The sequence below is a fragment of the Athene noctua genome, chromosome 4 (genome assembly GCF_965140245.1).
Source record: "Athene noctua chromosome 4, bAthNoc1.hap1.1, whole genome shotgun sequence".
Lineage (NCBI taxonomy): Eukaryota > Metazoa > Chordata > Aves > Strigiformes > Strigidae > Athene > Athene noctua.
Window position 1 is genome coordinate 79,694,236 of NC_134040.1, and position 15,337 is coordinate 79,709,572.

General features: G+C 38.5%; 1 protein-coding gene across 2 annotated transcripts in view; it reads left to right on the forward strand.

Annotated features, from left to right (window-relative positions):
- SNX25 (sorting nexin 25) overlaps positions 1-15,337 on the forward strand; it is an 84,792-nt gene that overhangs the window by 45,438 nt on the left and 24,017 nt on the right. For both annotated transcript variants that reach the window (XM_074905824.1, XM_074905825.1), the window contains 3 exons: positions 4,414-4,604; positions 11,077-11,208; positions 13,122-13,397. In XM_074905824.1, coding sequence (XP_074761925.1) covers positions 4,414-4,604; positions 11,077-11,208; positions 13,122-13,397 — 599 coding nt within the window. The remainder of the gene's footprint in view (positions 1-4,413; positions 4,605-11,076; positions 11,209-13,121; positions 13,398-15,337) is intronic.

Consider the following 15,337-nt stretch of genomic DNA (forward strand, 5'->3'; position numbering starts at 1 on the left):
GTCAGAGGCTCTATGTGGTGGATATTATTGTATTGTACATACTTACTCCCATGCTGAACTTTATTTTACTGCCACTTTGCTTTTTGTTTTGCTCAGCTGTGGCTGTGATGTGGAAGGCCGTCTTGTGCACTACATATTGCTAATAATCAATGCGTAAATTCTCCATGATCTCCCTTTAAGTCCCTTCCCCCAGATCTGTTGCCTGAAGTGTTTGGGATTTAGCACTTCTGTTTTACTCATTGTCCGATGATGTTAGAGCTGGTTTTCCCTTTGCTTGTACCTTGAGCAGTAGAACCACTGTGTGTGGTTCTCAAAGTCTGGCCTGCTCTTGCAGAATTGAACAAATACTTTTCCAGGCCAATGTAAACTTTGAATATGTGTAATTCAAAGTTTTTGAGAGTTCAGAGAGGTCTGTAATGATTGGTAAATTATATATAGAACATTACGGTTACTGTTTATATGCCAATGTTAAATCAATCTTTGCTACTTTAGCACAGCTTTAAGTAGGTACTGCCTGTGCTTAACTGGGCTCTTGCAAAAAAAGTCTTGCAGAAATGCATATGATGTTGTGCATGTGTGTAGCTCCCTTGGAGTCAGATGGGTCAATGCTGTTGTATGTGCTGTCAGGTATCTGTAGTTCTTGAAGCTGTAAAGGAACAAGAACTTTAAGTTTTAGTCATGCTTTTTGCCATATGTAAATTTTTAGTTAAAATGGGAAAACTTTGGTTTATTCTGCTGATATGAAGAGAGGGGACAGTTCATGCAGTATTACAATACCATTTAGTTTGTGCTTTAAGTAGCCTTTACATATGTCTTCATTTACATGATTTTTGTTGTATCCTTTGCTGTGGTTTATGGTAATAAAGTTTGTGTGGCATTTGTTGGCATAAGTATTGTTTACGAGGCCCGACATTCTGACTGAAAAAACGATGGTGTGAATGTTTACTGCAGTTTACTGTATTTAATGCATATAAACTTGACTAAGTAGCAAAACTACCAGAAAAAGAAGAGGAAAAATAATTTGGTCTGAGGAATCCATTCTCAGAAATGTTTTTGGTGGGTTCTAGGATCTGCTTCTGGCCTAGTTCAAATCAAGGTAGTTATGAGTGATTCAGAAGAAGATGTGGAAGCTTTGTCAGAACTTGCTGTAGATATGCAAAAATTAATGAAGTAAAAAGATTTGCACAGAGAGCTTTGATTGCTTGGTAAATTTGAGCTCACTTGCACCATTTGCATTTTAATTATGCAAATTGAATTATCCACAGCTGTGGATCTGTAAGCAGAGTTTGAAATTCTTCTTTTGGTACTAATTGTCTGTGGATGCCCTTGGGAGGAGGGGTGCACAGTACCCCCCTGAGGTTTTGAAGTTCCTTCATAACAGTGCATGTTTTGTCAAAATTAGCCCTGATAAGGAGAATTATTTTGGAGGGAGTTGCTACGAGATCCTTTGCTCCTTTGGGGATGGAGGCCCTGCTCAGCTGTTGCTAGTAGGGAGGAAGCACCAAAAAAGCATCTTTATTGTCTTGCTGATGAGGAATGATTTTGTTTATTTGTTTTTAATAATAATTAAAAAACCCCTCCCCAAACTGTAAAGTTGTTACTGGTTTTAAAAAAAACAAAACCAAAGGATACATTTTCTTTTCTTGCGTAGTGATAAAAGTGCCTTAGTAGCATGTATCTATTACTTTCCTATTTATTGGAACTTGCTGAAGGGTGTGTGAGTAAATGGAAGCCTTTTCTTTTGTATTTTTCTGGTTTTATTTGGTTTATGCAGTGATACCTGAATGTAGCAAACATCTTCCTTACTGATACTCAAATGGCAAAAAAGGCTCTTAATTATATCTCACTACTTTGGTGGTGGGATCAAGCAGGAGTAGATTAAAAAGAGAAGTTGTCTTTATAGCTTAAACAATCTTTTTGATAGGGCTTAATATGAAAAACCCAACAGTTTAGATCTGAAAATCTGAGAATTCTCAAAAAGACATTAGGGTTAAGTCAAAACCAATGATAGACCTAACCTTTAGTTGACATGAAGATGCGCTTCCTGATTTCTGCTAGCTTACCTTTCATACTTTGGAAGAGGGAAGTCACATTCAGTGTCTGTCCACACTTCCACGCCATCTCTTCTGCCCTGCAGTGCATTGTGCTGGGCTGCTCTTCATCAGCCTCTTACTTGTGAAGGGATGTCACTGCCAGGGTGTCATGGTGACTAGTCCTGTTTATCCATGGAGCAGGGACTGGCTGGCAGTGTGATCTTCATCACTTTGCCCTGAGTGTTTCTTGCCTGGAGTGGCTCCCTATGGATATGAAGAGCTGAGTGAGGCAAATGTTTTTGAAGGATCTTTGCAAATAAAGTAATTAATCACTGGAAGCAGGTGGAATGTAGGACTCATTAGTCTCTCCTGGAGTCCTGCTGCAATCACAAGATAAGATTTCAGGTAAAGCAGACATGTTTACTTTGAAAACCCTCCAAGAACACCTTGTTTTCACTAAGAAGAGTAATTCTGTTCTAGGAAGGCTAAATGATCATTGCGTAGCACTGTTTGTGGGTTTTCAAACTGTGGGGTTTCAAGTATGCATTTTGAGCCCAAAGTATTTAAACTATTGAGAGAATTGAGAACTTTTAAAAATCATCTTTGAGTCAAGCACAGGAGGGCAAATGTTGGGTTTTAATCTTCACTTTAAACTGCTGTCCATGTATTTTTATTAGCTGTAAATGTTTTAAATTGAGGGTGAGAGCTATTTTGTCTTTAAAGGTCTTTTCCTGCCTTTTGATGTTCTCCTTTCTCTTTTTCTCATTAATACTTGACCAGTTCTGTTTCAGTTCTGCTTTGGGGAACTGAAACACTAAATTAAATGCTCGGTTGACTTCCCTGTGGAGATAACATGCCAGGAAAACAGATGGCTTATTGTTTTTCATGGTAAATTCATTTTAGCATTTGCTTCAGTGAGTGTCATCTCTGTAGTTTGCTATTACATGGAAGCTCAGATGCAAGTGATGTTTATCCATTAAAACACTAACAGTCTTTGAATCAGGAAGGTTCCCTACCAGCGTACCTAAATACATGCAGTGAATAAAGTGAGATTAAAAATATGGGAAAAAATATTGGGAGAATATCTGTACTCACATTACATGTAGAACTTCAGGGAGCTTCATGTACCTTGAGTTGTCCTTCAGTATACAAGTGACAAAACTTACAGTCGCATGTGGTAGTTACATGTGGCTTTGAGGGGGAAATAGAAGGATGAAAACAGTCCTAAAAGGAGAAGGTACCTTAATGTATTAGAAATGTGTTTAAAATACCTATTTTAAATCATTCCTAAAGGAGTTCCTTTTACTATGTATGCATTGACAAACCGAGCTGTCTGGTTGTATCTCTGTAGCAACTGTTTTGAAAATGAAATGCTGTTTTCATCTACATCATTTTACTAGCATTTGGTATTTCAAAAACATAGTAGAATAGATCTCTATTAATTATCCCTGAGCAATCCATTAATCCAGAGCCAAGTACAAGACAAGTACTTTGCTACCAAACTCTAGTTGCAGCCTGCAGAAGTGGGAGTATTGCCACTGAACAAGAGGAAAATAAAACCAGTGTATAAATGTGAATCAGTCACATTCTGCAGATATAAAACAGGAATTATTTCAATGCAGTAGGGGTTTTTTTTAAATCCACTTTATCTGCTGCTGCTTTTTTAGGCCCTGATAATTAGCTGAAGAGGCTGTAATGGAGAATACACAAACATTACACCATTTATTACCAAGTCTTATTCAACTGACTGTCATCTTCATGTTACTTCACTATTTAACAGTATTGTGCAGTCTTGACATGGCATTGTAAGATTTTTTTTCTTAATCATCTGACCATTTTGAGTGAGCTTCGGTCAGTGTTGCTGTCTGGAGGAGATACTGTATGATGTTCACATCAGGCTCAAGAAATCTGGATTTGCAGATGAGATGCATGGGAACATGCCATGCTGGGCTGGAGGGCATTGAGTCCAGTCCCTCATCACACTAGGGAGTCAGTGTTATGTTTAGTAAGGTGCATAAGCCACCAACTCCATGTGTTATCATGCACCATGGCCGTAACTTCCTAAAGCTCTGATAAATGTGTATTCTGCAGTACAAGTCTTGGGCCTATGTCTTGCAGTAAGGTGTGAGAAAAGAGGTGGAGGGGTCAGATTTCATTGGACATTTAAATAAAGATTTTTTTCTGAACTGTTTTATGTGAGGTGTCATTGGAGAATGTTTCAAAACAGTAATTCTGTTTCAAACACAAACTTTCCAGTACCTGCTCATGCGCATAGTTGATTCCTGGATGACAAATGCTTTGATCAGGCAGTTCACAGAGTTTGTGGGGCAATGATGATTTCATGTTGTAAAAGACTGTTTCTGATTTGCTTTATTCTTAGATTCAAAAGGAAAAGAAACTGCAGCGATGAAAGCTGACTTACTGAGGGCTCGCAATGTGAAGAGGTATATTAATCAGCTGACAGTGGCAAAGAAGCAATGTGAGAAGAGAATAAAGCTCCTGGGAGGGCCTGCTTATGATCAGCAGGAAGATGGCATTTCTGATGAAGGTGATGGCCCTCAGAGTCAAAAGGTATAAATCAAATAGCACATACATTGCCTGAAGGTCATTCTGAATGTGTTAGCACTGTCATTAATCCCTTCCCCCAGAGTCAAGTAAAAATTAATTGCTGCATAGTTTATTTGTCTTGGGAGAAGATCTCTGAAGTACCTGAAAAGACACACCGAGCACTCAGCTTGGAATATTGCTAAATGTGAAACTTCATAAAGGACCGAGTGGCTTGTAAGCATGTGTGATTTTTCACATGCATGTAGGGAGTTAATAAGGACATGGTAGCAACCTTTCTGAAAGCAGCGACTTGCTTTCAAATAAAAGATTGCCAACATATGTGCAATGTTTCTTTGGCCCTTGTTATATTTACGATACGAAATACCTGTGGGTTTTGCAAGTACTAAGTTACTCAAAAGCAAACGCTTATTTGTAGAAGGCAATTGATCAGAGCAGTCATTGCAGACAAATTCTGGTAAAGCTGTCGACTGAATGCTGGTTTTCAACATCACTGTAGTCTGAAATTGAAAAACTGCTGTCGTATTAGCGAGCATCTACAAAAATAAAATCATGGCTACTTATCCTTGTTGAACTTCAGTAAGTTCAGTGACTACTTTATGTAATCTACTCTGTCCCCTTTGGGCAAAGCACGGTAACCGATGTATTCAAATTAGAAAGAAGTTTTTATCTTTCTCATGTAGGTAGAAGTTCTCTTCATGCAGGGATCTTTAATTTTCATTATGTCCATATAATAATTGTCACTTAGTGGCACATAAGAAAAAGTTGCATGAAGCAGAACTAGTTCTTGCTATTTGTGCTTTGTCTTTCTTGAGTGAGGTCTGAAAGAACAATTCCCTACCCCCCACTCTTCCTTAAAGCATGATTTCAGATGATGTGTCATGGATTGTGCCAAGGCAGTCCTGATCTGTTTCCTGACATTGGGTGTAGCGAGAGTTGCCAAGGAGAAAGGAAAGAGAGGAGCATGTGGCAGCACCACATGAGCCAGTGATGCCACTCTTGGTACCTGCTGAGATGTGATGGACTTTCCAGGATAGATACATGGTGGTGTAAGATTGTTCAGGAATGGGGTCAAGTAGAGAAACTGCACTGGATATGGGCAGGGATTGGTCAGAAATATAATAAAATACAATAGTACTGTAATTAAAATGAAAGGAATTCCTGTTGTTAATGTTGCATGTTTTATAACCTGATGGATTTTGGGGGGGAGCTGCTGACCCACGATTACATCTTGCAAATATACCAACGAGCAGCTCCATATTGAGTTAATGGTACTATTAATAGAAATAAAGAGTCCTTACACTGGCATTTCTTGTAGTGATGGTGTAAACAATAGGATATGGGGCTGCTCTGCTTCTAAGCTTTTGCTGGGTTTCTGTGAAGAAGTCCTAGAATCCCTCCACACCCATGGCAGGATAGAAAATAGGAAAACTGCTTCTCTATTCTGTTGTCCACAATTCTCTGTTGCCAGGAAAGAGGCTGAGGGAGCCTGGGTGAGAGAGAGGGGCTGTGCCATTCTCTTCTGAGCACAGAAAAATGCCCATGGCTTGGCTGAGGAAGTGGACTCTCTCCACTCTTGCTTCTTCCTGCACTGTGGTAGCTGCAGTCTGGGTTCTTATTGCAAGGCAGCCAGTGCTGTTTTGGATCCTGGCCTCTCCTATGTGGTCAGTATTGACTGGACACTCAGGTCTTTTTCTAAGCAAAAGGGAAAGACGTTGTTTGGGTTTTAATAGAAAAGCTAATGTTGGTATGTTGCTGCTGGTGGCCCATAACTTCTCATTAGAGTCTGGCTGTGCCAGTTTTTCTGTTAGGCTAATACTTAACCTGCAGAATAACTAGCTGTGTAGAAGAAACTGGAAGTTTGCTTTCCTTTCTTCAACTTGCATGAAATAGGTCAGAAATGGGCATTTACTGATGGTGTTTTGAACTATTATTTTATGTCAGTGTAGTACAGAAGCTTGAATACATTATTAACTTTGGGGAAATTTTGGTACTAGTTAAAGAAAGGACAAATTGATTAGTGACCTAAACCTGTATTTTGGTTTCACTTCTGCATCCTACAGAAAGCTTTCTCTTTTCTGTAGTAGTAGGGGAGTAACAGCATCACTGGTAAAAGTCTTTATTGTATGTTCTGATTATGGGCTTAAATGTGGAGATGGGTTGTTTAGAGCTGTCAGTGTTCTCTGTTTTAATAAACAAAAATTAGGTGTTTTGAAATACATTTTTCTCCTTTTACAGCAGGAGCTAATTATAAAACAGTGTCAGTTTTCTGTTTGATAAATACATGAAAGTCACAGGACTACATAGACTTTGCACGTTTCACTTGCCTCATTGTCCTGAATCTGGCTTCTCTAGGGAAATCTTGAATGTGTGAATTATAATCAAATGTTTATGAGCAAGCAAGCAAACCCCAGCTGTTTTGTAATCTGAGTTTTGTTACTAGTTCAGATACTGATTTATACTCTGCCCTGGGTGTTAGATGTGCTTTTAGAGAAAATGCAGTTTGAATTAGTGTAATGTATAAAGCATCTCTTCTAATCTACTTATAGGCAGTGCAGTTTTAGTCCGCTTTCTTAGAAACTGGACTGCAGTAATTAATTGAGTTCTTGTCTGTGTTTATTCAGCAAACCATTTTTTTGATCTGTTGTGTTCAGCACAACAGCCACATCACCACATCTGTGAGATACGACATGTGGAGTCACAGCATCTCCTTAGTGGAGCGGTTTTGTGAACCATAGGTGGTAGGAGGAGATCTGAGGATCTGATTGTTCACTAACTGTGAAACAGCAAGGAAACCACCTGAGTGTATTTTGGGGCACAGACAGTTCATAATCCTGGTAAGGATGAAGTTGAAACACCTGCAGAAGACTGCTTCCACCACATCTGTGGATAGATGCTAATTTAACTGGTGACTGATCAGATCTTCACTGTGATTTCTGAGCTTCAGGTTGTGAGATCACATTATGTCAGGATACTTCATGGTACAGAGTTGGGGGATATAAAGAAAGCGAGCTTCAATTGTTGTTCCCCTGTTACCTGAAGATGGGGTGTTTTATGACAAAAGTATGTTTGTGAGTCTCAAGGCAGGGATTTTTCCATTAGTGTCTGTACAGTAAAATAGCCGGGTACTTTATGTAGTATATCCTTCCTGATAGGTAACTCATTGTTGCATTTGGTTCAGCTACTGCTGTATATGACAAAGATAGCCTTCTGATGACTTGCTTCTTTTTAAAAAATAGTAAGAAGAATATATGCCTTAATTTTAGTCAGTGTACAGGTAAAGCATTTATTGATGTTTTTTTAAATGTAGCTTGGAAAGAGACACATATTTTTCCAGTATTATTTTTTACATTTCCTCTTATTCCTGTCTTCTACAAAAAAGAAAAAAAACAAACGAAAACAGAAGTCCTGCAGTCTGTGTGCCATCGTCCCAGCAGAAAACCTCCGCTACTGACCCAAATTCTGTTCACCCCACCCATGATCTGCAGTGCTGTTACCAGCTTTATTGTGGTTATTTGTTACAGGCCAATGTGGTTGTAACGAATGGGAACCTGGTGTGCGGTAAAGAAATGTAGCACAGTGCATCTGTGCTGTGTCTGGTGCCTATAGAGGCCCTTCCAAATTAAGTAGTTGTTTTACGTTCCCCTCCAGAGAGAGGTTGTGACAATCTTTAAGGACTTGCCAAGACCAGGTCTCTGGCCAGGAACAAGGATATTCTGTGTGCATATGCTAGGGATGCTGGTTAAAGCACCCTGATTCAGAGAAAAAAATAAAAATCTAACCCTTTTCTAGTCTTTGGCAGAGCCTGTGATCAGCTGCGGTTTATTAGTTACTCTCCTGTTGGAATAGGGAATTGACATAGCAGCAGTAAAGCTGCTGTTTTTTCCGAACCCAAAAGCTGCTCTTGAGTTAAAAGGACTTGAAGAGTTGCTGTTGAGGCTGATAATTCTAAGATAATATCTTCTAACTGGATATTAGATTTGAGGGTGTACAGATGCCCTAATGCCTGTGTATGTGCCTGCATAGCTTAGAGCTTTGCACTCTAATCTATGGTGATACTGAGTCATAAAATGCTATTTTGCTGAGGATAATTACTGCAGAACCTCATTCTTTAAATTTGAGAAGGAAGAATACTCCACAGAATAATTCCTGGATTGCATCACTTTATGATAACTTCTGACCTCAAACCTAAAAGCTTCTTTTGTCCATCGGTGTTGTCATTGAAGTCTTAATAATCTATATAGTACCGTATTTGTATCGTATTTAATAATTCCAGGGTAGTCAAGCCTTAAACAAACAAGAACCTAGAGAAAGTTTGTGAGGTCTTATTCTGCAACAGAAGTTTAAATAAGCTTTTCTGTCCATTAATGTATTATGTTAAAGTATTTCAGTTCACAAGGTAACTTTTAGGAGGTTTGTGTAATAGCATTATTAGGCACCATTAGGGATGTTATTAGGGATGTTTGTTAGTTACCGTCCTTGATGGCAGCCTTTGGATACCAGAGGCATAGAGACCAAGGTGACCTCTCACTCAAGAGGTGACAGCACATGCTTCACATTGTGATCTGTCATACCTCTGCTATCGTTTACAGTGCTGACAGCCCAGAGATGAAGATTTCTGTTCAAGAAGCTGGAAGACCCTCCTCCACTTGTGTTTTAAGTCATTGTCCTTGATAAAAATGACTGCATAAAAAGTATGATGATGCACAGCAATGATCGGGAACCACAGACTGGCTGTGTTGTCATCTCTGTGTTCTTCTTTGACAGTCTGATCACTGTTTCTGTAAGAAGCCTAGCTTCAGCAAGCCTGCCTCTGCTATTCAGTGAGGATTATAGAGGGAGCTCTGAAATGCAGAAGTTTTTGTTCATATACCTGAATAGCTCTGAAGCTAAGAGCAAGCCTTGTCCAGAAGATACTGGTACGATAAAGGATGGAGAGAGGAATGGTGCATGACTTACTGAGGAACTCTGAAGATGAAAGTGAGCATTTGAGCTGAGACAAAAACAATTTACTTAAACACTACCTAAAATTTGGGGGACCTGTTTCACACAAAACATAGATAGCTACAGTTTTTAAAGAACCTTCTTTAGCTTGGTTTATTAAGGAAGTGTCTTGTGCTAGTAATTGTATACATGCATGTGTATGTGGTTTTCTCCTATAGAGCTTGAGTCCAGCTAATAGTTCTTTCTAAATTTAACTTGGTGGTACTAGGTTTTAGTTGTCTTCCGAGAGAGAGAGATGCTGATACGTGACCTGAATTATACTGTTATTAAGTATCAGAAAACCCATACGAAAGAAATTATTAATGCCTCAATCTCAGTTGGAATTCATGTCTTGCTCTGTACCAATTTGCTATAAAATGCAAAGTCCTATAAAGCTAAGATTCATGATCCCCAGTGCTTAAGGAGTGCTTTTCAAAGAAAAAGGTGTGGGTTGGTTGGTGGCAGTGAGGTACAGAGTAAGAGACCAAGACCATCTGATGTATTTGGATTCCTGGTGATGTAAGTAATGGCACTAAATGAGCTATATAACAACTGATTCAGCTGCTGAACTGAAAAGTTGGAGAGGAAGGGGTGTTTAGTTTTGATAGGGTGTTTGGAAAATTCATCTGTTTTTCAAAGAAAGCAGTGTTGTTCATTTTGTTCAACATGGGAAGATCTGTTCATTTTGTCAGGGAGGTGTTTTGTTTTCAGGTATTTGTCTCAGGGCCTGGATTCACAAAAATAGTAGAGGATGAGGAAGTGATAATGGCTTTTTAATGCAACAGCTTAATGGCTGCAACATCTTCTTGGGTGTGGGAAGTCTGTGTTTCATTTCCTTTCCTGCTTGATGTACACCCTCCTCTCTCATCTCAGGCAGAGTCCTGAGCATTATATCACAGCCTGTACTTTTTCCTGGCTGCATTTCTGATAGATGCTTTTCAATAACACTCAGTTAATGGGAACTGGCCGCCAAATGCCCTAGCTGCCAGGGTAAAGAACTACATTCCATCTTTCTCTGTGTCTCTGGGAATAATTGAGATACATCTCAGAGCTCTGTGGCCTGTGGCATGGAAACTGCTGGTGTTACTCTTTGTTTGAATTAAGCAAAGAATAGATCAGTTAGCTTGGCTCCTCTGCCTTGCAGGAACACTGGAAGTTGAATTTTTGGCAATAGCATTTCATGAATTACTTCAAATGCCAGCTTAGTCCTTTGAAATGTAGTCTTACCTCCTGAACAGAAAACACGTGGAAACATTTTCTGTCTGGTAGAAGCATAGGTGCATTTATCTTCTAAATACTTATAACTTGTATTTATTTCTTTTTTTAAAGAAGCAAAACTATTACTGTAGGTCTGTGCAGTTGAATCTTGTACATGTTTGTGGGATGCATGGTGCTCTGTGGGCACATCAAGTGAAAAGATTTTCCTCATAAGAGATGGAGAGAAGGTAGAGTTAGGTATTTTCCCAGGTTTTACTCTTAGTTTTCCTTTCTTCAGATTCTTCAGTTTGAAGAAATTTTGGCCAACCCTTCATATCGAGAGCAATTCCGAATCTACATGGAAAGGATGGACAAAATGGCTTTGATTGGTCTTTGGGAGTCTGTGGAGTATCTGAAGAATGCTAACAAGGTGGAAGAAATTGCAAGTCCATGCAGCTTGTATATTAACAGGAATTTCTACTTGTTTTGATCTTGATGTTAGGAAATGTGCTTGTATTTATGTTTTTAAAATAGCAATACCATAGGATGGGTGCTAAGCAGTTTAGGTTTTTTAACTTCATGTCAATGTTTGAGGGTAATATGGCAATTAAAAATTGTGGACTGTTTTGTGTAGCAACATCACTTGTAAAAAGGATACTCGATATGCAACAGTAGTGGAATTACTTCCCCCTCCACTAGAGAAAAAAAATGCAGTAATATATTGGCTTTTATTGTATCAGCTCCAGTGAAACTTCTGTACATAAACTTCTCATCTTGCCCATTATGGGTAGCTCATTCAATCTAAAACTCTGAAATTTTTATATATAAGGTTTTTTTAAATCCTTTTGAAAGAGAGATTTTGCTTTAAAGGACCCTTTCCTCTCCCTGTTCTGTTGCTGTGTAAGCAGCGAAGTTTCTGCAGGAATGCCGCACCATTGCTAGGAGGAACAAAATGCTATATAGTAATTTGTGCTAAAATAAAGTAGGAGTGAGAACCCTGAAACAGGGGTAGGAAATATCACTTAGTTGCAAGAAGTACTCTGGAGCAGTGGTGCAGGGGACAAATTTGCTGTTTGAGCAGTAGGGTGGATTTTGGGGGGAAATTGTTTTAAACCTTCAGCGTGAAAAACAAATTTCATTGCTATAATACAAATTTCAAATTTAATTATACATGATACAAATTTCATTCATCAGTTAATTTCTTATTCACCGTAATTTTATTAATATCATATGTTAAAAGATTTTAGTCAGTAGGAAAACACAAGTAACATCCTGTAACCAAAGCGGCAAATTGTGAGCAGGAGTAGTGAGCTGTTAATACAATCTGAAGAAATGGCTAACAACCAACTCAGGCCAGAAAGTGTTCATTAAAGGGGTTTGTCAGGCGCTGTGAAGAGAGTTGTATAGATTAGTTTTGATTTGCAAACTGCTCATGATTGGAAAAGGTGCTATAAATCGATGACCTTTCAGCTGTGATTTCCCTCTCTGCTTTCAAAACAGTATGTATAGTGCCATTATTCAAGACCTACCATTTTTTAAAAAAAGATTCTAACATGCTGTGCTCCTATAGCTTCACAGAACGTAAAGGTTGTCTGCCACTACAGGGGCAGCTTTGATTACAAAAAAGTAAGCGTCATGCAGCCGTGTGGCTGTGGTATTGACACTTGAGGCAAGCAAGCACATTGTGCCATACTAAGGGAGTGGAGAAAACCTTTTTAATTCAGATCAGTTTAGAGAGATAATAATTTACAGATGATCACAGGCTGTGCTGCATTACTTCCTCTCTCCTTTTCATTACTGCAAAATTCAATCCTGTGTGCTGTTCTGTGCTCAGCGGAAATACCCAGTCTTGTGTACTGGTAAATGTCTCTTCAGGTGTGCTTTTGTCCCCTTCTTTTTTCTTCATCTCCTCAAAAATTAATTGCAGTCGCATCTAAAGTGAATTGATCCTATCCAGCAGAAGTCAGGAGAGCAGATATAAGTGAACTCTACAATCTGAACTTAAAATGGTGACCACAGTGTTGTTCTAGCACTTTTTCTTCCTCTTAATACCAGTTTTTGGAGCATACCTCTAAAAGCAGTGAGTGTGGAAGCTAAGGTAATTTTAGAGCACAGCTGTTTCTTCACTTAACAAATATGATATTTATCTTATGAAATTGCTTAGCATAGGTGTGCAGGCAGAGTGCTTGATCTCAGTAAGAGATTCACAGATGCGTTCTCGTACATCTGGGTGTGAAATTCTTGATCATCCTTCAAATTATACACCTGGATCCTGAGTCATCCTGATATTTTTAACATTTACTCGTTATTCTCTCCTCCCTCCCTCTCATCCTTGCTTCCTAGGCTGAAATACCTCAACTGGTGAGTGAAATTTATCAGAATTTTTTTGTGGAAAACAGAGAAATACCTGTGGAAAAATCCCTTTATAAAGAAATACAACAGAGTCTCGTGGGAAATAAAGGCATTGAAGTATTCTACAGAATTCAGGCAGATGTTTACGAAACTCTGAAGGACAGGTACTACCCCTCCTTCATTGTCAGTGATTTATATGAGAGATCAGTCAAGAAGGAAGAGGAAAGAAGTTGTGCTCAGCTAACTTCTGAGGACAAAGATGAAGTGGTGAGTCATATGGACAATTTCTTTCACTGTTATTTAAGGTGATCTGAAGATGATCCTGAGTAGAGCATATAGTAGCATGTTCTGTCCTTGAGTTTTGGACTGCCTTTTTTTCCCCTTTTTTTAAAATGATGTATTTATAAATACGACCACTCATCAGGTAAACCTGGTATGTCTACAAGGTCTTTGAAACAAAATGGTACAAAATGACTGACTACTTAAACTTTAAAAGATAAAGCAGATATTTCAGATTTCTAAGCCTTTTGTATTCTGTATCTTTTTTTATGCTGCTTAGCATTGGAGAATGCATAGCTTACCTCATACAAGCTCAGCTGTTCTGCTTTTCAGTGAAGGAAACATCATCAGTAGGTTTCTGTCTAGATGTTGTCCCTGTCCCCCGTGCATTTCCTACGTAGTAAATAGGTATTAAAAGTTGCACAAAAGAGGAGAAAAAGTAATTAAAAACATAATCTTAGTGCTTTTAAAAATTATTTTATTGAATAAATAGTCTATGTTGGAAGATAAAAGTGATAAAAATAGCACTAGAATGGGAAATACTGTAACAGAGCATTCAAAATATCATAAACAATAACCCAGTGGTAGCTCTCCTAGGGCAGGATTTTTCAGGGGGTTTTCTGAATTGATCATGTCAGGGGAACTTGTGATATGTTTACCTGAGAACATTTTGACAGGAGCATCCCTCAAACTAGTGAGCATCTTTCAGTCAGGCTGCTGCTTCAGATCAGCATCGATACCTTCTTTTCACATGTGAACTTGCTCAGAACACAATGAAGTGTAATAATTTGTCTAAAACTGGATCTAACTGGACAAAGAAGCAGCAGAATGCAGAGGTGCTGATCTACAATTTGCCATTTAGAAATAATTTTTTAAATTTACTGCTTAAATATGATTTTCATTTCTGTAGGTGAGTTATTACAGTCTACATAGTCTGCATATCAGTAAATCTGCAGAGATAAGCCATTACAAGTAAATTATTTCCAATATGAACTTTTAGAGCTTTCTGAATTTTTCATTGTTTGTTTCTCCCAGTATTCTTTTCCTTGATAAAAGATTCAAGACGTTTCTTCTACTTTTCTCACTGCTAACTCAGCTATGTGTTAAGGGTAATAGGTACTTCAAAGGCTCTCTGTCCTTGGCTTTGCAACAATTGGGACTTTGAGAGAAGACTGTTACTGGTTTTAGCCAGAACTGTCTAAGTATTAAACATGTTTTTCAATTTCTTTATATAAAAAGAGTCTTAACAGAGATAACTTTCTCTAAGAAAACTGACACAACACTTTAGGGCTAGCTGTCCTCTGTGAGATAGCATTTACTACAGCTGCTGGAAAAAGTAGATTTTTGACATCAGCATCATCCTGTCCTTCTGAGTCCTTGGATATATATGTGCCAGATTTGAAGGCTGCATCTGCCCTGAAACCTTAAAGACTAATATATTGCCAAGTTTGCTTATATAGTTAAAGGGTTTTTGCATTTTTAACAACAAATTAAGTATGAAGTTGCGTATACCATTAGAGCATCTCTCAGAGCAATCCTATTGGCTCTGTGCCATGCTTCAGGGTCTTTGAGATGAAAATAAACGATAAGAAATTCTTTCTGAAGCTTCCAGTAGCCTTTCAAATGTTGGTGAAAATGCTCTACTGACAAATAGGTTTGGGTTTTTTCCTACCATGTATAGGACACCACAGCTGAGAATTCTGATGTTTCCTGAGGGATCCATACTGTTAGCAAATACTAATTCGTTTTGGTTTAGTTTGGGGTTTGGAGGTGTGCATCCTTGCTTCCTGGGGTGCTGTGGGAGTTACCTATGTTAATTTTCTATAAATTTCACTGTTACATGTGGATAGGTAAAAAAGCCATCTAGTGTCCTCATGGAGAGGAGGACAAAAGGGTGAGCCCTGATTATACATGAGAAAATCAAATCA